Source organism: Phaenicophaeus curvirostris, chromosome 10 (genome assembly GCF_032191515.1).
Source record: "Phaenicophaeus curvirostris isolate KB17595 chromosome 10, BPBGC_Pcur_1.0, whole genome shotgun sequence".
NCBI lineage: Eukaryota > Metazoa > Chordata > Aves > Cuculiformes > Cuculidae > Phaenicophaeus > Phaenicophaeus curvirostris.
In genome coordinates this window covers 13,305,826-13,330,657 of record NC_091401.1, presented here as the reverse complement: position 1 = coordinate 13,330,657, position 24,832 = coordinate 13,305,826, and the positions used below count along the sequence as shown (strand labels likewise).

At 42.8% G+C, this 24,832-nt stretch overlaps 1 protein-coding gene across 1 annotated transcript in view; it reads right to left on the bottom strand.

The window, feature by feature from the left end:
* EPHA4 (EPH receptor A4) overlaps positions 1–24,832 on the bottom strand; it is a 114,699-nt gene that overhangs the window by 36,799 nt on the left and 53,068 nt on the right. Inside the window, exon 5 of the mRNA XM_069865080.1 lies at positions 15,569–15,907. Within this exon, the coding sequence (XP_069721181.1) occupies positions 15,569–15,907 (339 nt within the window). The remainder of the gene's footprint in view (positions 1–15,568; positions 15,908–24,832) is intronic.

Sequence of the window (24,832 nt, the reverse complement as noted above, 5' to 3'; positions counted from 1 at the left end):
AATCACTGTGCACACACAGAGATGCAATGTCTGTGCATAGCTAAAGAACTGACCTACAGTTTGGCATTCCCGTCCTTACCTGCTACGCCTTTCTCCTAGGGACCAACAAGTCTGCGGGCTGGATGTGCACTTCAAAAACTAACCACATGCATATTTATGGTTTTTCATTATTCTGTCTGTGTAAGTGGAGCAAACATTTCTAGTAGCGATGATTGGGCCAGGTTAGGACTTGGATGAGGATGCAGAGGCCTGATTTCTCAACTGAGCCACTGGAAGCCTCCCAAGACATTCCCAAGTCCTCTGTCTTCCCACCGTCTGCCTCTCCCTCCCCCAGGAATGATGACTGGCAAGGAACACTTCCCAGCTTGGAAACTGAGACACGCCAAGACTGAGGCCAGCATTTTCAAGCTTTAATATTTAAAGCAAAGACTTTAAATCTATACCACTGGAGTAAAGCGCCCAAGGTTATCCACCCACACTGAAAATCCTGGCCAACACAATGTGAAGCACCGTGACAGCTGAGCTTTGCCTCTCACTCTCAATCCCTCCCACCAGCTGTAATACTGCAACTAAACTTTCCCTCCTTGTTACTAGAAATCACATTGCTCAGGAAAAGCACCAACTTGGCCACAGGAAACTCTGATAAGACACCTTCATCACAAAACAGCAGGCGCGAGTGATCTTCCCTTTCCAGTTCCACAACGCTGCCACTGCCAAGGAGTTCTGAGAAAAACAAGAGATAAGCTCTCAAACCTAGGGACCAGCTCACATCAGCTATGCTTGTAATGATGTGTTCTTAAAAGAAGGGGGTCAAAAAATGAGATTTTAAGGACTGTTAACACAGCATTATTATGTTTTAAACATTTCCTCTGTTTTAAAGTTTTCATTTCTTGCCTCTCCCAAAAGAACCTGCACTGCAAATCTTGCCAAACCACAAAAGCTGGCTCTGACTTGCATCAAATCAAAAGCCTGAAGGAAAACCCAGGCTGTTGGCAGCAACAAATAGTAGTAGTTGAGGATTATTAGAGTGCTGTATTTTTACCACCATACTCCAGCTTAGTGACATGTAGTAGCTGCTGAGGTTCCAAAATGAGCCTGTGTATTTTCTGGGCTGCAAGTCCAGTTCTGTGTCAGTTTTAGCGCAGATTACTTCAGTGTACCAGGATCACTGTAATTTCGATCAAACCAACTATAGGAGTTGAAATCTGACCACAGTTCCTTGGGCTCACAGCAGAACTGCAAGGAGACGGGAGTGACGAAGAAGATTTTTGCACACCCAGAAGATGGCTTTTCTTGTCTATTAATATCTGAGGACCAGGTCTTGACAGCAATACACCATTTTCAGGTACTGGCCCTCCAGTTCTGAAGGCCAAGATGTGATGTCAGCTGGTGCAGTGCAGGCTTGGAGTAACTCCAAAGATATGAATCTGCAACCTGCAATCTCAAAGATTGCCTTAAACCAAAATGCTGTAGAATCTACATGGCATTTAGCAAGAGATCTGTATTACAACTCAAGCATGGGGTCTGTTTAGTCTGAGAAATGCTTTCTTTCTTTCTGCAAGCTAGCTAAGAAATCCTGCTGGCATATTCTGACAAGGATAACTTGACAGTTGCCAGCAGAAACATGGTAGAATACTGTGCATTTCCTGTGTGTATACAACAAAGAGGAAAATAAGTCTTTCACTTAGAAGGCAATTTATAAAAATCTGTCCGAATATTACAACCACTTAAAAAAAAATAAAAATAACCAAAACATTTCTAAATGCTTGAACTGCAATGATTAACACAAGAAGGGTGAACTGGAACTGCTGGAAATTGCTCTAAGAAACTCTAGAGCTACAAGTAATTTGTTAAGATGGGGAATTAGTCAGCAGCTGTCTGACCTGAGCAGGTTTGGAGCTGCTGGTCATAAAGCAGGTCACGTTGCAGTTACTCTTCCCTCTAGCTGAGGTTAGAATCTGACCCAATGTAAACAACAATAAATTTTGTAGCCTAAAGAAACCAAAGCTGATGGTCCACTGCATAGTATTGGATTGAGAGAAGCAGAGAAAATGTGCCATGCAGTCTGGACAAAGAAAGATGTGCTGTAACTCTCAGAGTCCTCCCTTCAGGGCAGAGACCAGTTACGCCTAGAGGTAGTATCCCATAGCCCAAATTTGGGTTCAGCACTTCAGGGAAGCATGTGCTGTTATCATTCTTACTCCCCAAGTGCTGGTCAAGCAAGCACAGACTGCCAGAAGCCACTGATGCTGGGACATAACATATAGCACCTCCAGGTAGAGCAGCTCTGGGGGAACCAACATGAGAAAATCGGGACCACAACCTCTAGTTATTAAAACAACTAATAATGGAAACAGGGTATTCCCCCAAGTGCTCAAAATAAGCAGTCTGAAGCAGCTGACGCACTTACCACCAACCCCTCAGGGCAACTCTGCTTCACCCACACCCTGCTGTTCCTCCCAGGAAGCCCAAGGTAGCCACCAGAGCCAATTCCTCCCCAGAAACAGCCTGTTCTTCACCTTTCTATGGCTACACAGGAGGAGGAGGATCTGTTAAGCTGCTAAGCTCCACTCCCACTCCAGCCCCTTCACAAGGAATGCAAAGCTACCCTCAAAGACACATCAGATGTCCACAAAGATACCTTTGTCGAATTCTCTAAACCCTTCCTCAAATCAAGCAACCATCCAGCTACTCCTCCTGCTCATGGTTACAGCATTTAAGACACGTCTGCGTATACTTCATGAGTCTAAAGAGAATGGAGGCGGAGCTATTGTACAGGACCAACAAAATATCTTGCTCTATCTGTGCCTTGCAAACTGCTTCTTAAGTGCAGCTTTCCAACCACAGACAAAAGCGTATCGATGACCTACAAAACAATACTGAAGATATTGACACTGCTCTATTTAAACATCCCAAGGGCCACCCTTTAACTCACATCAGCTCTCACCTGATGCCTCATGAGCATATCTGTTAAATGAAAGCCTCATTTCTGCTCCTTGGTCCTTTCTTATCCTTACCACCAAGCCATCTGAGCATGTGGTTACCCCGAGTTTTGGTGTAAAGCTTAATCCACTACAAGGCAAATGGTGTAATTTGGTACCCAAGGCAAAAACACATCTCCAAATGCTGTGCTCCTTGATTTTTTCACAGTAACTTTTCATTTACTTGAAACGTGGATGTCTAGATGATATATATATATGTGCTAAATAACTTCCTTTGTCACTTACTTTTAGCATTAAGAATATTAATTTTTTAAAACCAGCTACTTATAAGCCTTTTCTAAATCCAGACAAATAAAAGACTGCCCCATATGCCATTTATATGCTCTGAAAACACTGAAGTATCTTCTAAACAAAATAAACAAATAAATGTATGGCTCGTTTTGCTAAAGCACCATTCACCATTTTAACAAATAGATTTGGCCACACTATCTCATCCTGGCTTCTGAAATGCTTCAGTAATAGCAGAGAGTTAGACTTTGCCATTTAAGTTTCTCAGATCAATCACCCAGCATCAGAAATGGCAGGAATCTTGAAGGCAGAAAAGATAATAGAACTATAAACATTTTACTTCATCTGTGATACACAGATCTGACAGGCGCCAACAGCAACTACAGGCTGGGGCTTCAGTATGCCCTCTAGAGCCTGCATCACCCAAAAGAATGAAAATTCAGGACTCATCTGTCAACAAAAATCACAATTCCCATTTAAACACTTGAGAGTAATAAATTTTTTTGAAATCACCAAAGTTAAAGAACTTCACCTGTATTAGCTCTAAGCTCCATCACACTGAAGAGGCTGGTGCAGAAGGTTTGCATTTATATGTTTGCATTTCAGCTGAATGACCTATAAATTGTGATTATAGTTGATAATCAGAGCGTTCAGCTGGAGTTCCGGTAAAGTACCTTTTGTACAAAGGTGAGACAAATTCAGCTTGATACGATCTCTACCTCTGGGCTGCTGCAAAACTCTTGAGATTGAATCCAGGTTTAGGTTTCTGAGCTTATATTAGTAGGACTTTATGAAGGATGCTGGTCTGACAGCACTTGGAGACCATCAGTTCTTACAGGATGCTGCCAGACACCCTGCCATACCACCACATGAAACCTCTTCTTTTTTAGGGGAAAAAGATACTCTGTGCTTTTGGAAAAAGTACCACAGAGAACTGGACTGCAGCACACCAAACTCTCACACACAGAGCTTTTCTAACACCAGGTCCTCTCACTGGAACTCAATTAAAGCCCACTTCCCTTCATCTGCAACACACAGGTTGCTTCAGGAAATTAAAAATCATAAATAAACCCAATGAGAGAGAAAACTAAATTCTGCACACAAGTGTTGCTGCAAAAAGCAAAACTACCTGAAGTTTGCTGTTCATTAAAAAGAAAAAAAATAAAGCGATGAAGGACAAACTGGGGAAGAGCCATAAGCTTCCGGAAGCACATAAACCTTAAAATTAAAATCTTGGGTCATGATGTCAGCAACCGATTACATCATGGGTGGCACATAATTAAACTTCTAAAGGGGTTTCATTATTTTGGTTTTATGCCGGATACTGAGAACTAGTGCATTATTCATTTTAAAATTGTGTCAATTAGAAAAACCCCAAATGGAATAAGCAATTAAATATTAAAGGTAGCTGCCTCAGTGGAAAACAGGCAGAAAGATAATTGGGAAAGTTTCCTGTGCAATGCAAGCGCCATTACAAGGTCTGAACAATTTCAGTCCTAAAAAAAATACATAAATAAAGATAAAAATAAAAAAAAAATCAGTCTCACAAGGTGATGAAGTTTGAGTTGTACAAAGAAATCAGCTATGTTTATTACCATTACCTTTCATCTATCCCTGAAATCCCTGATAAAGAGGACTCTTTATCAGTAAGTGCAGAGATAGGATGAGAGGGAATGGTTTTAAACTGAAAGAGGGAAGATATAGATTAGATGTTACGGAGAAACGTTTTGCTGAGAGGGCGGTGAGGCGCTCGCACGAGTTGCCCAGAGAAGTGATGGCTGCCCCATCCCTGCAGGTGTTCAAGGACAGGTTGGATGGGGCTTTGAGCAGCCTGGTCCAGTGGGAGGTGTCCTCACCCATGGCAGGGGGGTTGGAACTGGATGGGCTTTATGGTCCTTTCCAACCCAAACCATTCTGTGATTCTATGATTTCCTAGAGGAGTATGAAACTACCGTCTGGGCAAGAAAAAACCCTTGACAACAATAATCCCAAATCAGCCAAGCAATTGCAGAGATGGGTCTGTATTGAGAACCTGAACCTTCATTTTCAGTCCCAGACTGGCAGCAGACAGGAGGGCACAGGAGCCCACCCAGACTCCTGATGGAAGACCTCTCTGGCAGGTCTCATCTCCCCTCAGAGGCCAGGGCCCCAGCCTAGACTGGATATGTGCACAGGATGAGGACTGTAAAGAAAAATATAAACTCCATTCAAAACCTGCAATTCGAAAATCATTTATTCTTCCAACAGCAAACAAAACACTTTCCAGTTTTATGTCTCTTCTCCCCTGGTTTTGTTCTTAGTCCAGTTTTGTCATCAACAGGTCCAAAAATTTTATTATCTTTTCATTTGATCCAGATGAGGCTGGTAACTTCCATTTAATGATCCATCAGACTGAAAATAAGCTCGAAAACTCCTGTGCTCCAGAGCCCCTCTAACCTGTGCTGTTTGCAGCTTGTCAGTGTAACAAATATAAATACAAATATTCTCTGGTTAAAGAAGAATGCCACATCTGCAAGTGGTGCTAAAGAAGCCCCCACTTTGAGCCCAGTCCACTCTCTTCCAACTAGGTCTTCCCACTAGCTGGATGATTGCAGTTTTACCCTTCAGCACAGGCAGCAGTGAGAGTGAACAGCTAAAACACTCTTGGAAAGGCTCCGCTGGTCTGCACATCATGTCTGAAGCGCAACAGAGTCCACAAATCTCCACAGCTCCTACTAGACACTTCTCTTGGCCACCCTGTCCCAAAGGCCCAGGGAGCTTGAAAACCACAGGATTTAACACTCAGCCATTTGCATATTCCAGTCACTTTCTGTCTTATTTATGTGCATGCACAATATCCTGATAAACTAGAAGGGCTGTAGCCATTCCATCTGCATTCCCTTTTATGCTAAGAAAGATGAATTGAGGTTGATTCAGAGGACAGATTCTAAGAACGCAGTACGTTATCAAGACAAGCGCAATCCTCCCAGGGAACCGTTGTAGAGGGTTGTCTTGAGATCATGCCTTTATTTGTTTGCTAAAACAAATGGACACCACACAAAACTCAATTCATATAGAAGACATCTCTTCCAGCCCACTATACCTTCCTCTTTTGCTTTAGCCAAAATTGCCTTATGTTGTTATTTACTGATGGGACCACTTAACGGCACATTGAAAATTAAAAATAATAAAAACGTAATTAAAACCTTCAGTGCTTTCCTTTTAATCTTCAGTAATCTTTGGAACGTTTACATTCAAAGCACATTGCAGTTTAAGGGTATTCCTGTCTGTAATAATCCATGGATAGATTCAACGGCTTTTAATACAGACAAAACCAAAGAAATTTTACAGAACAGTAGAACCCTTTAATAAAAAATCAGAATGACTCAATTGTCTTTTTAAGATTAGGTGATAGAATTCAATAGCAGTGATAAAATTCCTAATAAAATCTGTAGGAACAGTTCAGAAGGCTGAGACAAGTTATCATTTCCTTTTAAATTAACAGTGGGACTTTTCCATAAGGGATGTTTTGAAATAAATATGACTAGAGGAATAAAATACAAATGCTTGAGCTTCCTACGTACCTCTGCATTCAAAAAAATTAAATCCAAAACCACGACCAACTTCTGTTACTATCAGTTTACACATTACAGCTTTCAGAAACCCTGAATCCATTCTCAAAGTGCACTACTAAGCGCTCTGGAACTCTGGCTCTTGAATTTAGTAATGAAGGCAGATTACCTTAATCTAAGGAGACGCCATGAAATCCTTCAAGGAGATGCAGATAGAGGCTAGGCATTTGCCTGCTTTGTTTGGGAGGGGAAGCCCACTGGAGCCCTGCCACAGTAATAAAGCACTCCCCGCATGCCAGTTCACACGTGGGGCTAAATCTGAAGTGACATTTCTCAATGAAAGGAGCGCTATTCACTCGTGTGCTCAGCATTTTGATGTCTGCCAAGATCTGGGAAACATGATTATGGAAATCCAGCAGGCATGCCACAGCTCTATTTAGTCCTCATGGTTCAATGCAATGCTATGCAAAAAAAAAAGATTAAAAAAAAAGAGGCTGCGTTGGGATGGCATTCTGGGAGTATGATTTCATGCATATGTATAGACTCAACACACATTTATCAGCTCCTCATACAAGGACAGAATAACCAAACCCAAGAGAGTTGCTTTACCCATCCTTGTGGGGTCAGTTCAGCATCCTGCCTTCCAAACTATAAGCCAGGGCAGAAACTTGAAGATTCAGGGACTAGCAATGTTTATTTGTGCTACTCTGCATGGCATTTTAATTAGTAACTGTGCGGATTTAAAATCTTTGAATGGACACACAGGGGCAGTTATGCAGCCTAGCTTTTGTGTTTCCACTCTCTCAAAAAAATCCTGTTTGAGGACATCGGCAGGGGGTTAATGGAAGCTTTGATAAAGTTCTCTGAAGCCTTTTATTGTTGCTCAACTACAGATCGGACTCTGCCGTCTCTCTGGCTGCTTTCCAATTAATTTAGTTAGCTGCAAAAACAACTAGAAAATTTAGAAGCCCATCTAAACATCTGGTAATGACAAACATTCATGGGAAATGTCTCCTTCCAGATGAAAATATGCCCATGGCAATTGTTTAAGGGAAGTGCTCAGACTCAATGGCAAGCTTTGCAAATGCGAAATGTCAGCAAAAGGAAATGCACAGTTAAATAGTCCAGAGCAAATAAAGGCTGCAGGACTGTATCTTCCGTCTCTGTCAGTTTGGTAACTATTCATCTGTACCAACATCCCTGGGACCAGAATTTGATCAGATTCAATGTCTCCTAAAAGAAATTTACATAATTTAAATATGGCCAAGGTTACCCAGTCCTGGAATGAAGCACCTTTTCCCCAGGACAACACGTAACTAACAATCATTTTCCATAACAAACCATGATATCTTTTTTAAAATGTGACCGAACTTTTATTTAAATGCTGCAATTACTTCTTGGCACTATCTGACATACAACTTGTCTAAGCTGTTCACTGAACCCTGAAGCTGGTTATTTACTAAGGATCTTTAGAAAGCACATTTTTTTTTCCTTCCTTCCAACCAAGACTTGTATCCCCCACACTGAATACAAATTCATGGAAATGGGTGGTGCAGACAGCTTTGCCAGCAAGCAGGCAGTTGTTATTTTAATTATTATTTCTTTGTATAAAGCTGTAGTTACCTTAAAATAATAGTTTAATCCCTCCCCAACAATAGTTTTCCCAGTTTTGTTTTTAAGACGGGAGCACGTATGCCTATAACTACTCATTTATTGCACACCATCAGTTAAAGCCTGTGCAAGAACACCAAGCTGTTAATAAGAAACTCCCACTTGCATCTGCCAGCTTGGAGCAGCTCCTTATTCAGACATAGTCGCTTACACACACAATTAAACGTGCGGTAGAAAAACTCTGAAGTGGCCAATAAATGATACCCCTGAGGCTCTGAGAAACCTCACACTAAACACTGAAATTTGCCTGTTCAGAAGTATTCCTGTTTGTTTCCATACAATTCCCAAATTCTTGCACTGGGATCATTTATCTACTTTCTGGATCTCCCACTACATTTATATTCGAAAGGTCTGCGGTTTCCCAAAACACATTACTTGGTTTCCTTCAGAAGTCCTCACAGAAACTCCTTTTGATGTAAATCTTCAGACAGCAAAAGCCACCACGCATTTCCCTCAGAGCTGTGCAAACCGAGGGAAGAACAAAACAGGTCGCGGTCCTGCACAAACCATCAGGTCACCTCACCGACTATGGCAGGTGAAACCCTACAACAGCTGACAACTTGTCCCAGCTCTTCTGGTTGCAAACACGCATACAGGGAGCGGGGTGGGGGGGAGTTGCTACACACGTCTAGCAGATAAATGTGAAACCTTAGAAACCATGCTGCTTTAGATTCAAACCGAGAAGTTGCATACAATTAGCCTGGAATTCTGCAAGATGCTGCAACAAATCACTCAGAGTGTCATGCTCACGGATCACCCCTTTTTCAAGTCCCTGCTTACTAGTTGTGAATCTCTCTCCCTATTGAATTCACACTTGACACAGCTCCACTTGAGGAACAAGGAGACTGCTGATCCATCGTCCTTAGTACAAATACCTCTGAAGCAAAATAAAAACACCCCCTTGCAACTCCCCTTTTCCATTACGTTTTGTAGAAAAAAAGACTGCAGCAGACATCACATCCCATGCTCTGGACATCTGGCACGTATCCACATGTTTGCCAAGAGATTATTTTAAATCAGGCTTGTGAGGAACTGGGTGGCCAGGGTGCTGTGACTGTTTATACACACCCAACTGCATGCATCAGTTTCTTCCCGGGTTTGTGTGCCCGTAAAAGGACTCCTGGAAAAGGCTATTTGTATCCTTTGGCTGCAGGGAATAAGTAACTGGAAAGGGTGGGACCATGCTGGTAGCAAGTACTTTGAAAAATATAAAAATACAAAATTGAATTGACTCCTGGATGTCTGGGAAGGAGACAGCCAGGTGCTGTGGTGCCCAGCATCTGTAGTGCCACTCTGCCACTGGGGCAGAGACATGAACTTGCTCACCTTCACAGCAATCACATTGGGCCCCCTTGCTGCAAACCTCAACGCTTTTCTGCTAGTACAAAGTGCTCGCCTAGTAACAACTTATCCCAGCACCTTAAGCCCACACACCACAACACCTCAACACCACCACCTCATCCCTGTACCACCCAAGGGAGCTCAGTGGGAAGCTGTACTGGAAAACCCACCAGCCGTGAAAAGGGAGCTTATGTGCACCAACTGCCTGGTGTCCTCAGCAGGCACTAGGGAAGGGTGATGTCAGAGCAGAAAATTACTTATTTTGCCAGCTTACACTATGTTAAATGGTCTATGAAACTCTGACACAACTGTATGAATCCTGTCTCCAAGTTCACAGAGCTTCTGCCCTGGCTATTTGGAGATGATGTCTTCTTTGAGGTCATACAGCCCTTCAAAATTATGTTTCAATACAACAAACTGCTCATCACTAGGATTGCACTGGAAATACAGAAAATTTTTGCAAGAGCTGAGCGTAAAACTATAGCTGTCCAAACAACTACAGACTGGGCTATTTTTGAAAGCCACGTTAACCTCTTTAACCACTCTCTATCAATAAGATTCATGATATGCACATAAATATCACCACCTACAAAATCGAAAAATATTATGCTCACTCTCAGCAAACAGAAATGATTTAGGACTGTAAACCAGGACTGTACTCAAAGAACATGATGGAGTTTAGAGAACCAGATGGATGGATCGATCTTTGGAGTAACTGTTAATTTTATTTTCCAGCAGTAGTTTAAGGGTATTCATGCAGCCACCTTAAGAAAGCTTCACGACTTAAATCTACTCAACAATGTCTTTTGATGTTCCACTAGAGCAATTCTTTACAGATAAGTTATAAATATCCAGGGAAGCAGAACATTAAAAAGAAAATACTGAAAACCTTAGGCTTCCTGGCCTTGGCATGTGTTGCTTTTGATCTGCCTGAGCAACTATTACTTTGTCGATATAAGGCATGCACACTGACCAAGGGCAATATACGTCCATGAATTTTTACTGACTACAAATTCAGCTCTGCACAAACTAAGCCACACTGGCAGAATGTAAGACCTTATATGCATTTTCTGTGCTGTTCCGTACAACACATGAGGAATACTAATCAGCATTTGAAAGGAAATATGGGCTTTCAAAGAAGACCCACCAAAATGCAAAATGGGAATATATATTCCCCTACCAAAAAGTCCAGTAAGACTTGTGAGTCATCTTGAAGCAAATAACTCCCACTTCTGCCTCTGTCTTTTCTAGCTTAAAACACAATCATCCTCAAAGGAGCAGGAGCTTTCAGATTTTTTATTTCCTTTTACTAATGGAACTAAAAACATAAACATCAAACAAACCTAAAGGCTAAATAAAACCTGAGTAACAATTGACATTTTCCTTCCCTGAACTGAATATCAGTGTTTTGGGTTCATCACAGCTTGGTCACTGCAACTGAAGCCTGTCCCAGAAGAATACTCAATTCATGCAGGTCTCCTTGGCAGAGCTCAAGTCCTGGTGGGACCGTGACCCATTTTAATTCCTGCCTGGAAATGGATGCTGAACAACCGCAGGACTGACTGATGGCAAGGGGCTGGGGGGAGCATACACAAGAGGAGGGGAAGGACTGCAGAACAGCCAGCCACACTGCTCTGTCTCCGAGAAGAAGCAGCTCTGAGACAGTCGAACAGACAGCTGGACAGGCAAGGTGTGGGGGATCGCAGAGACAAAGGAGCCAGGGAGAGAAGCAAGAACAGAAAGAGGGGGCAAAATGGGACAGAGAGCCTGAGATATTCATAAAAAATATCAGTCATTGATCCTGAGCACAGGCATCCAGTCTGGTGCAATGGAAGAAGTAAGTTTATTTATTTATATTGTGTTTTTATCCTAATTGGCACATCCTGCCTCCATCTAGCTGTACTGAACCACTTCAGGAAGCACTGAGCCCACTGTATCCTAGCAAGGCAACAAATCACCAGGCAGTCTGGTTAATCAAAAACATCAACCATTTTAACTCCAACAAGCAAGCAAGCAAGGACACCCACCCCTGATAAAATGTGAAGAAAAAGAAAGGAGGAAAGCAAGCAGCATAAAGAGTTTGGATTTTAATCTTATTTAGAGCTTGTGTAGGCTCTCCTCTGTCTTATGAATCCCTTTAGCGTGTGTGCAAAACCTTGTACTTGCGATGCTGCCCCCTCGGATATGCACCCAGCCAAACTTACTGGTGAGGCTGGCTGTCAGGTTGGAGACCTAAACAGCTCAGCTGTAATCTTTAACAAAAATACACACTGTCTAGTGCCTCTTCAAAAAACCAAAAGCTTCCCACTTGCCGTGAACAAGATCTCTTTATTGAGAGATTTACTTTAATTTTGAAGAGCTTGGCAGCATTATTCTTAGCAGCAAAAAAAGAAGATTTTTGGGCTATTCAGTTACCTGCCTTGTAGGGCTTCTCATTGCAATTAGCTTCTCCTAGCAGCATCGCATGAGAATCACTGGTTTGCATCTCCTCCACAAGTCATTGCACATTTTTAAAAGATGGACAAAGTGCTGATTTCATTTCATCGAAACCAGAAAGGCACAAATCCCTGACTATCAGCATTTTCAAGTACTCAGTGATAAGGATGCTGGCTCCAGCTTTCAACAGGTCAGTGTTCCATTCATTGCTGTATTAACTTCATTTTAATCTCATATGGGAAAAGAGTGGTGGCTTCCATCTCAAAACCCTCAAAAATATATTATACTAAACATGTAGGATAGCTAGCTGAATTCATCATTCAAAAAAAAATTTAAAACGTCACAGCATGAACACAGAAATTTTTACTTAGTCCAAAGCCTAAAATTTAGGTTATCTCCTTAATTAAAAAAAAAAAAAACTTTTTCAAATGCTTTTTGATCCTACTTTGAATGTGAGAATCTTATTTTTATTTAAACTTTTTTCCTACAGTATTGAAAACTGAAAAGAGTTTCTAAACAAAAGGGGAAAGTAAACTGCCTCACTTCATTATCTCCACCAGTAAAATGGCAAATGCATAAAAAAACCCTGGGCCTTTCAACTGCACATTTTATGTCATTGCAGCATATTTCTTCAATTTTGTGCTGAATATAGCATTGACTGATTTCTCACTGCTGTCTCCAAATGCTTACTTACTTTATCAGCTGGCATCAATGCGGGCAACCAGACAAACATTCAGATTTCTGATTCCAACATCAAAAACTGCATTCCTAAATTTCTCTATATTTTCTTCAGATTACACAGCTCCATATTTGGAAGGTCAATTTGAGACTGCTGTTAAAAGGAAGGACTTCCCAGTCCCTTACATATATGTCATCCCTACTGAATTTAACTCAGAGATGCACCTCTTGCAAACAATTCCAGCCAATTCCCCAGAATACAACCCAAAAGTACTGCTGATATATTAAAAAAAACCAAACACTTTAACAACATCTTTTATTCCTATCAAATGTTGGGAAGCACAAAAATAGGTAGCAAAAGCAATAAAGTCATTTGCAGATTTTCAGTGCTGGTAGTTTTATTTTTATTAGCAAAACCAGGGAAAGGATGCTATTAGAGGAGGAATTTCACTCTAATCTGAATTTAGAAACGCTGCAAAAAAACCAAGGCATCAGTGCAAGAAAGGTGCAAGATCAAACCCAAGCCTGTGGCAGTGCTCTATCATGACATAATTCCTTTATAATAAAATATACAGAAAGAAAATGAGCGCCACAAGAATTTTAATGCACCCCCGACACACATTTACAATGATTAAACAGATTAGTACTTGCAAAACCCAAGGGACCAACTTATAAACCTTTACTCAAGCAAGTAGTTCCACTGAAATCAATGGGGTTATTTGCATATGTAAGGATTATTTATCTCAGTTGAGATCTGTAGGTTTAGGCCATACATTTCTATTTAGATCTTCTATGCAGCAGAATTAACCAAGTCGTATGAAGAACGGGAGAACTCAGACACCTTGGAGTTAATTTTCATTTGTACTAGTGGTTTTCTCCATCCCTCTGAAGCATTTGATAGATTGGGCATGTTTCATAATTGGAAATATTGGCAAAAATACAAAACTCCTGATGTGAATAACTGCTACTCATGGATAATAAACAAAATCCATTCTTATTTGCATATTCAATCAGATTTCAGTTTGCATATTAAAGCATAAGATGGTAGAATTTTCACACGGTAGGTGGATCCCACTCACTTATTCATGCATATATGCATCCACTAATCCTTATACATGCCAAAATCAGTCAGAAATACTCTCCTCGCTAGACATTCATAGCACAAAAACTGTCCCTGCTGCTGTTCTCAACCTTCTCTTTCATATAGCATATGACAGCATTCTCCTGCACAGCATTCTCCCAAGGCTCTGTAATAGCCCCTGTTCTCTATTAGTCATCTTTTCTCTAGGCAAAGCAATAGCTTGAGTTTTTGAATCATAATTTAAAAGGGATGCTGTCAATTCTATGTGTAAAGAACAAAAAGCTTTGGACCAGATTTTCAAAAGAGCTTCAGCATGGACTTGAAAATTTTGCTTGTAACTGCCACTGCAAAAGTGAATGTATCTCTCACTGTTAATATTGAAGTGTTCTGAGCTACAGCTAAAATTTGCAGATTTAGACTATGCATACCTATTTCTCATGCACATCTACTAGGAAATAGAATTCAAAATATTTATATAGCCCAGTACTATCAAAATATACAATATTAATATTTTCCCATACACCACAGATCTAACGATAAATGATAACCCTGCAAGCTACATTCTAAGGTGCTGAATGCCTGCAACATCTGTGGGTCTTGAAGGTAATCAGTGCTGTGAGAGATTAGATAACAGGTTTGACGGTCTGGGTATCTAATTTGCATATAGAAGAGTATCATATTCAAATGTATATAATTCCATGCATTAAATTAAAAATTCAACTGACATCCTGTGTTTGAAACCCTACCTTGCTGCAAACAAGAAATGTTTTAATGTAATTAAAGAAAAAAAATCATGCAAATGTTCATCAAAACTAAACCACAATCTGCTACAGCATCCTTAATAGGTCAAGTACAGGAGACTGGAAAAAGTAGAACTGCCCAGGGTACCAAAATAAGCAGGTAAAAACAGAAACGGTATTTCACTCTTCCAGATGAGTGAAAGGAAAACTGGCCAGCATGAAGATGAAAGCTCCTATAGGATTTCTAAAGTAATGCCAGCTCTGATCATTTGAATCATTGTTAGCAGTAGGTTAAGGGAGTATTTCTTTAACAATGGGACAGAATCTAATTGACTTTGCAGGGAGAGGAGAGGAAAGGAAGGGAAAGGAGAGAGAGAGGAGGCAGGCATGGCAGCACCACATCATTCCTCTCTTTGAATCTTAAGCAGCCTTTTCAGAATGAGGCAGAAACACAATCCTGGGCCATGCTAGTGCAGATTTTGACCTCTGTAAACACCAAGGGCATATTCATGGGTCTTCCCTACAAAGGGCGAGCCACTGTCCCCTTGCGTTGCCCAGGGCAGCTCTGCTGTTCTGCTTCTGCAGAATGCCTCCCAGTGTCCTTGCTGTGTGCTGCAGCACAGCTCTCCTCCCAGCTACAGGAGTCACAGCCTCCCTGTTTTTCTAGTTCTAAAGAATTTAAACTACCCATATAAATAACCAGAAAATAACGGTTTGACCCAGTTACACATCTTAGGGCTCCTTGCATTCATTTGCTAATGCTAAATGCAATAGAAATCACAGCTTTCCTAAAAAAACAGGCAGAAAAGAGAGAAAGAGAAATTCTGTTTAGGTTCCTACCCGCTTGGTTTGTTGTCACAGTGACTGATACAGCTTGGTCCTGGCTGGGGTTTTGCTTGGAGACGCCATTCACTGCCCAGACTTCAAAGGTGTAGTTAGTGTGTGCCAGGAGGTCAGTGATGGAGACTTTGGTGGTCTGCAAGCCATTCTGCTGGGGGCTGAAGTGCACACCACTGCCACAGGACCGGCAGCGGCTGAGGTCGCCAGCACCACACCGCTTACACACCACGTTGTAGGAGATGTCTTCCCGACCACCTTTGTTCTGGGGGGGGCTCCACTCCAAGTTCACCGATGTCTCATTGACATTGGAAATCAGGTTCTGGGGAGCAGAGGGAGGGCCTAGAAAGAAAAGGTCCATATATTTTTAGTGCATGAAAAAGCCTTACATAATATCTACACAGTATCAGTGAAGTGAATCCAGAGGAGGCCATAAGGATGATCAGAGGGCTGGAACACCTCCCATACAAGGGAAGGCTGAGAGAGTTGGGGTTGTGCAGCCTGGAGAAGAGAAGGCTCCAGAGAGACCTGAGAGCAGCTTCCAGTACTGAAAGGGGCTACAGAAAAGCTGGGGAGGGGCTCTTTCTCAGGGACTGCAGGGATAGGACAAAGGGTAATAGTTTTAAGATGAAAAAGTAGAGATTTAGATTAGATATTAGGAATAGATGTTTTCCTGTAAGTGCGGTGAGGCACTGGCGCAGGTTGCCCAGAGAATCTGTGGATGAACCATCCCTGGAGGGGAGCAGCCTGATCCAGTCACAGGTGTCCCTGCCCACAGCACAGGGGTTGGAACTGGATGATCTTTAAGATCCCTTCCAACCCAAGCCATTCTATGACTCTATGATCTTCAGATTTAGGGCCCCGAGTGTTGCTGAGCACACACAACCCCCAGTGGAGATGACATACAATTTTACTCCTCTGTGTTCTTAATGAAGGTGAAAAAATAACTCGTAAGGTAAACTCCGATTGCTTCATCTGATGAATTAACAGTATTTTCCCATCCTAAATATGCCTGAAAACCCAGTACTGCAATTAAATGAGAGTAGAATTTTTTTCACTTCCATTATTTATATTTTACATTAATTTTTCCATGATCTCCCTAAGCAAAGCATGAAATGCACAAACTTCTGCTTCACTTGAGATTTTTAAGGTCCCCCATTGCTGACAGGCAGGTTCTCATTGAAATTGTTGATCTCCTGATATTTCCTTAAAAATACAAATGCAATATTTTCTGTACAAGTTGATGTCAGACCACATTCAATGAATGCTGAAGCTCATCATGCAAGGAGCTGGACATGATGCTTGGAGACACAGGAAGGAGATTTGAGCAGAAAGTGAGCCACAGAACTAAGGCTCTGAAGAAGGGAGAACAAAGGCTGCAACAGGGGAGGAGTGATGTGAAAGACTAAGGGAGGAAAATATGGTTAGCAGATGAAAGAAGAGCTGTTACAGGAAAACTGGTCAGGAACAAGAGACCATACAGAAAGCTTGGAAATAAGGCTGAAGCAGAGACACAAGGTCAGCTCTTGCACCACAGGAACGGGAGACTTTAAGACTTGTAAACATGCTGCCAAACAGTTCCCAGCTGGTTCCAGCTCAGGGACTATGGGATTTGGGGACAGAGCCAAGGTAGGCTGCAGAGGCCCTCCCTGGGCCGGAGAGAAGCAGAGCTAGGCACAGGGAAGGGGCAGATACTGCAGGAGGCAGCTCCTCTCAGCACCTTCAGCAGCCCGCTGGGACTGTAATGGTCAGTTCTGCATGGCCAGGCAAACGGCCTCCAGTGGTTCCCTGCCTCGCTCTGTAACCAACACACAGGCAGAAATCTTATTTATATGCTTAAATCCCCAGGGGCCCCAGACCAATACACACACTGAAAACACTGAAGAGCTAATCCTGTGACTCTTAATCTCATTTCAATACAGTTGAGGTGAGACATGCTTGTTGTACCCTTAAATTTAACAGCAATGATTCAGAGCAACCCCGTGAAGCAGACGGGTGTTTTCTAAGTCACAAAAAGCTTCACTGATCATGGAAAGGCAGCTTGTTCTGGAGGAGAGCCCGAGGGCACTCTGCACACACAATTCTTTGGGAAAAGACATAAGGTAAATATTGTATCAAACAAAAATGACAAAGAGGATGAGAACCAAGCTTGCAAAATGTTATGATCTAAACTGGAATATATTCAGGTCAGCAGTACTTAGCAGTTACTCACAGTTAGAGCTTTAAATACAAATATCATTACTAGAAAAATACTGGATATAATTCTGTAGGAAATCACAAATTCAATTTTGATTCAAGATACAGGCAAGTTTTTGAAAGCTTCTTAAATTTTATCAAACTACATCTGATGGTTGGAATTTTTAGAAATTCAACCTGATCTCCTCATAGAAAAGGAAGGGAAAGAGAAAGTTCTGGCAAGTTTCATTCCATGCAGGGATAGTAATTGAACTAGATGATCCTTGTGGGTCCCTTCCAACTCCAGTCATTCTATGATTCCATGATTCCTGTCATTTGCCAAACATTATGAAATTGGAAAAAAAAAGTCCAGCCAGCATCAATGTTTTCATTAAGTATAAACATAAATCAGTCATAATCTCACCCATACCAAAGGTAGGAAAACAGCCACCAGACTTAGCTGGGAACCCAATACATCATGGTAAAATCCTGCTGATATTACAAAGTGATGAAGTGTAGCAGCACAGAGGTTAAGTCATTAAAAGGTGAGCACGGCAAAGATTAATTCTGGCTGCTTGGATTCATCAGGTACAACTATAAGGAAGGCTGGGACCTGAGCATACAGTGGAGGAGAAGGTTTTGAGGGCTGTATCATGGCCCTGGGCCTCTGCTGGAAGCCGCTAGGATGTCACACGTGTTCACCTGGAGACAAGACTTTTATTTTAGTAGAGGCAGGTAGGTTAAGAAAAGCGTCTTATATTTCATAGGGGCCAAATGTGTCTACTTATCTTCAGTACCTAACTGAAATGCCGCCGCTGCAAGGGTAACTGAGCAAGGAATTGTTTCTCTGTGCTCACTTCACAAATCCTAAATTAATATATTCATTTTGAAAAGAAGGAAATCCTCCCTTCCTGCCAAACCTTTGAAACAGCCTCCGAGTTAATCAGGGCTGACAGGTAGAATTATTGCAAGTAGAAGAGAGAGCCCAGGCCATCCCCTGTGCCAGGCAGTCCTCCCGTCTGTGGCACCGCCAGGCTGCCATTCATGACTCGTATATATACACTGGCAGCATTTAGGACTCCTAAGGACAAAACCCTTTTACTCAAAGATCAGTTACCAAATACAGTAAGAAACGTTTTCTGCTCCAAAAATGCTTAGAAACCAGCAGAGAAAGAACAGGGAAAGAAACTGTTTCTAATCTTTCTTCATCATGTGGAAACTGAGATGCAGAGGGAAGCAGTGAGCAGACAAAGGCATGCAAGATGTGCCTTGCACATCTGGACATGGGTCACAACTCTCCCGAGCCTCAGCCCAGCACCTGAACCCTGAAACCAGCTCTCCTTCCCCCAAAAGCTGGGTTTGCCAGCTCCCCTGGGCAGGAGAAAGCAGTCTCTGCTTAGCTGGCAACTACACTAGCTTTCTTTTCAACAACACACTCCAAGTGCAATGAGGTGGAAGAGAGTCCTGAGATCATGAACTCAAGAGGCAGTGCAGGAACTGATCTAAATTCCCTCGACCCCTAAACTGCCTCACACCAGGGCTTTCTCTATGGGGCAGGCAGGTGCTCACGGTGACAACATTTGTCCCTCTACACTGTCAAGGAGTCAGGAGAACAAAGAAAACCCTCTAGAGGAAACCAGCAACCTCAGTAGAGTATGAACCCAAGTCCATGCTGAGCAGTGAACGTCTGAGTGACCTCACCAGAGCGGCTGCCAGAGCTGGTGGGAACCCATCCTGCCAGAAGCCATTCTGTACCTCACAGCAGCAAGCCCTGAACAGAAACTGCTCCTGTGGGAGATGCAAAAAGCTTTACAGCAAGAAAAAGCAAAAGGTATTTTCGTAAGGAGCGTTCTCTTGCTGCAGTCACTCAAGTGAAAGCATCAACTTGGAGCAAGGCCAGGAGAGCTGAGATAAGCTGGTGCCAATGCAAACACCTCCCCTCCCTGAGCAACAGCCACCTCTGCCAGGGCTGGCCTCGTTTCAGGGGGATATTCCTGAAGTCAAGCACTCCACATAAGGAAGGTGCATACTGTCAGTAAGAATCACAGAATCATAGATTCATAGAATGGCTTGGGTTTGAAGGGACCTTAAAGCCCATGCTGTTCCAACACCCTGCCATGGGAAAAGACACCTCCAACTGGATCAAGTTGCTCAAAGCCCCATCCAACCTAGCCTTGAACACCTCCAAGGACAGGCCATCCACAACTTCTCTGGGCAGCCTGTGCCAGTGACTCACCACCTTCACAGTAAAGAATTTCTTCCTAATATCTCATCTACATCTCCCCTCTTTCATCTTAAAACCATTCCCCCTTGTCCTACCTCTGCACTCCCTGATAAAGAGCCCCTCCTCAGCTTTCCTTTAAGGCGCCTTTAAGTAGTGGAAGGTTCCTATAAGGTCTCCTCAGCACCTTCACTTCTCCAGGCTGAACAACCCCAACTCTCAGTCTGTCCTCATAGGGAAGGTGCTCCACTCTTCTGATCATCTTTATGGTCTCCTCTGGACTAACTCTAACAGATGCATGTCCTTCCTGTGCTGAGGACTGCAGAACTGAATGCAGGACTCCAAATGGGGGTCTCACAAGAGCAGAGTAGAGGGGCAGAATGACCTCCTTCGCCCTGCTGGTCATGCTTCTTTAGATACAGCCCAGGATTCCCTTGGTTTTCTGGGCTGCAAGCACACATAAGCACACAGTTATGGTCTGTAAGATGTGCCTTTTAGCTCAGACACAGCAGCCAGTTTGGGGTTAAACTCAGACTTACTCTGATGTCCATTAAGATATTTTCCAAGGCTCTAGGTCCAGTTTCACGTGGGAAAATGTGCCAGAGTGAATCAAGTTCCTCAGAAGCAAAAAGTCAGTAATTAGTATGTGGGACAGAGCATTGCAGTGTCTAAACAGAGATGCAATGAAGCAGAAAACCAGGGAAGCAGATGCTTTCAGGTCACAGAGATGAGTGCACCACCTCCAGCATGAAAAGGAAGATGCAGGGGAGTCTTCAAGTGGTGGGCTGACATTACAGTGAGGGGAAAAGGAATTTCTTCTTTCTGGAGCATAGTCATCAATGGAGCTGTTGGCACTAGGAGCAGGGAATAGTTTCAGATTGATGGGCCTGGTTTCAAATGTTGAAATACAGGGTGTATCTGCTCCTTCAATGGTGATCAGGATTTGCTTTGTTTCTGTCAACAGAGCCACTGCTGCTAGATGAGATGCGAACCTTTTCAGGGCTGTGGCAGGCTGGAAGTACCTGCACTGTTCCAAAATGAATCCACCTAGCAGGATCCTGCAGGAACAGCATCCTGCCGGCCAGGCCACTGCCCTCACACGAAATATCTCACTGGGCAAAAAATCTAGCTACTGGTGCCAACCAGTTAAAGATCATCTCCTTCCAACTCCCACTGCCAAGGGCAGGGTCACCTCCCACTGGATCAGGTTCCTCAAAGCCCCATCAACCTGGTCTTAAACACCTCCAGGGATGGGACAGCCACCACTGCTCTGGGCAACCTGGGGCAGTGCCTCACCAACCTAACAGAAAAAATATTCTTCCTAGGACCTCATCTAAATCTCCCCTCTTTCAACTTAAAACCTGTTCCCCCTTGTCTTATCCCTGCATTCCCTGATAAAGAGCCTCTCTCCGACTTTCCTGTAGGTACAACTGCCCAGAAGAACTTAAAAAATGCTTCTACTGAAAAAAAAAAAAAAAGACATTTTCATTTTGTGGTTATGAGGTTAGGCACTCTCGCCTTCCCTGCTCAAGACAACAGAACCTGAGGGATGGATCTGCAGAGCCGCTTGTGCTTCTCCCCACTGAAGGCTGCAAAGAAGACACAGTTTGATCACAGAGCCCAAAAGCAGGATTATTCATCCAGCCCACTTACCAGCACCATGAGCAGACATGGGGGACTCCTCAGTGGGAACAGAGGCAACGGAAGTTTTTAATTTTATTCCTTCCTGGGGCTCCCTAAATCTTGCTTCACAATAAACCCATCAAAATCAACCGAGCCATGAAGCAAAAGCAAAGCCTTGGGTGGAACAGTGCATTGTGTGTGTCAGGGCTGAGCAAAACACTGAAGAGGCTGTTTAGCAAAATAATCTTTGTCAGGCTAATCTTGATATCTTCCTCAACTCTCCTATAAGATTTACTTAAATGTATTGGGCAATGCAGATTGTTTGGCTTTCTCTTGCTGCAATAAGCTATCACCTTTATATGTATCTGTCTCTTTCCTCCACAGACAGACAGATCTAAGGACAATGTTGTGCCCCAAGTCAAATGAATATTCAGGAAAACTAGAGCTTTTAAGGGGTTAACAACACAAGCATTATTTGTACTGAAAGGACTGCTGTTTTTTTATCACTCTTACAGCAATCTTGGGCTGCATTTTATATTTTCATACATCAACATTTCTCTCCCTGCCCTCCTACAAAGTGTTCGTGTCCCTCTTCAGTCAGAAGCCTCCCACACGTCACTGCAAGACTGGTAAGAGGCCTGATGGCAAGTATGGCAAGGGCATGTATCAACACCTGCCTGGCTCCTTCCTAACTTCCAGACCACAGGACATCTCCATGTGGTACATCGCCTGTGTGCCAGCTATCTGTGAATTACAGCTCTCTGTGGGCAGACTTAAGGAGCCTCTGTGATTCATACCAGGGACCAAGCCCAGTCCCACCACTAAAGTGACTCACGTACAGCTTCCGCCATATGGAAGATCCAGTAATGAACTTGCTATGTGGGACTAAGCAAGCACCTGTGCGGTGCAGATGGCATGGGGCCATGGCTGTGAAGTGAAGCAGGCTGCAGACTAACACTGGGCATAATGACATCTCAGTAAAGTGTTTATTTGCAAGGAAAAGAATATTTCGCATTTAAATCAGCTGCCCTGCATGCTGAGGGACCATCACGGGTTGCCGGCTCAAAGTCTGCCTGTTGTTTGGGTACCATCCTGCTGAGGAAGTTTCCTTCAAAGTCATTTTCTTCCTGCTATCAAAGGATAACAGTACAAGTGTAGGAGGTTCAACTAGCAAATTCATTCCGCCACGTAAGTCTCTCCTGAACTCAATGACCAATTTCAAAGGCAAACAGCATAAAGACAATTTGCTGCAACTAAATGAATATTCCTGCTGCCTCAGGAATTGGTTGCACCCAGCCAAACATGCCAAAAGGAAAGTACAGACAGCAGGACCCTCGGTGTGCCCAAGGACACAGTCTAACCAGGCTGCACCAGGACTGCAAGCTCAGCACTGCTGCCAAGCCACAAGTCCAAAGGAGAGCCACCTCTCCTTTGACAAACTCCATATACTACAAACCCCTGCCAAAGGACATACTGTAGCGCCCCCAGCACTGGAGGAACTTCAGCAAAACAGGCAAACAGGCACAATTTGCCAGGCATTCAAGATAGACTCCAACCAACTCAGCCCACCTCTTCTCACTATGGCTGTAAACCCAACGGATCTACGCAACTGAAAAACCCCTCTGCAAATCAGCCCTGGGACATGAGGCACAACTCCAAGTGCACTGTGCTAGGGAACAGTATTAAAATGGTTATGGCCTTGGTTTTACATCTTGCTTTTTTATCACTGATCTGCCCAGCAAGTTGCTTCTCTGAAAGTCTCTGTGGGTGTAGGCAGAAAATTCAATTACAGTTTGCTGCAACTGGACCAGACAGACTTGTTTGACATGAAGAATACTGTCTTCACTAAACCAGTTAATGGAGTTTAGCAACAGTGTCTGGTTAGGAGGTGTGGATTAAAGGACAATGAAAGAAGAAGAGTAAGAAATTATTCCCAGCAAAACAGCTCCCCATCGATTGTGTTGTCCCATAAAATGACAAGACACAAGCAGAAACTTGCAGCTTGGCTCTCTGCTGCCCCAAGTTCACAGGATGCCAGAGTACCACTTTTAGACAACTAGCAGTCCCAGATTTTGGGCAAACAGCTTTTAATCACTAAAGGACTAAGTGAGTAGAAAAATTCTTTTCCCTATTCTCAGAGGTCCCATGGAGACACCAATGAAGATAAAATTACGGGCTTTGGTTTGGCCAATTTTACTAGACTTGAATAGTCTTTGTACACTATTTTCTTAGATAGAAAAACACAAACATCACAAAACAAACCATAAAGCACTTAACCACAGAGTTTTGACAACGAATGTCTTTAAAGTAAATACAGCACTTACCAGAAACCCACACTGATGGCACTCAAAATATAGCACTCTCTAGCCAGGAACAGCTGCCTCACACACTCCTCTGTCATACCCTGCCCCCTGGCAGAGGGCTCCTTATCAGGAGCTCTTTTTTTTTTATGATAGCTTAGTCCTCAGCCACTAACGATGGCAGTGGATTATTTGGCAGCAACATTACCCATTAAGAACTAAACTGATATCATCAGTATTTGGACTTAACCACATCTGTGTGCTACTAACCTACAGTATGCTTAATATTTATTACCTTGAAAGATCTGTCTGTGGGAGGAGATCTATTAAAAACGCAAGCTGAAACCCACACTCTCCATGTAAGTGCTAATGGAGATATTTCAAATATATACCCTCAAGATGGCAAGTCTTTGTTATAAGCATCCTGTCAGCCACCACATCACTGCATTTAAAATGTACTCTCCTTTAAAAGAAAGATACTTTCAAAAGATATGTATGTGACTAAGTAACAAGCAGGATGAAGCTTGTGAGACCTAGAAGGAGAAAATGATTGAAAAAAATAATTTACTCTGTCTGTGTGTGCACGTGTGTAAAAGCACATTTCTCTATCAGGGAACGGTTGTCTCTGCAGCCAGGGCAATGGATAATTATTTTCAAGTGGGTTGTCAACCTGCATTCAGTCTGCGTTTGCCTGACAGTGTGAAATCGGAAGGAAGCTTCACTGGCAATTCCCACCAGACATCAGAAAACCTCAAGCATGTAGAAAAGACTTTAATCTTCTTTAACCATTCCCACAGTCTCCTTGAGGAAAATACTGCCTCTCTTTTTTGAAGCAGAAAAAGTCAACCTTAGCTTCATAAGGATTAAAAATTACTCTAACTAACAGTAAAAATACTACGATAACCTGCTGTAGTCCGAAGCTTTCTAACTTCACCCTCAGAGAAAATC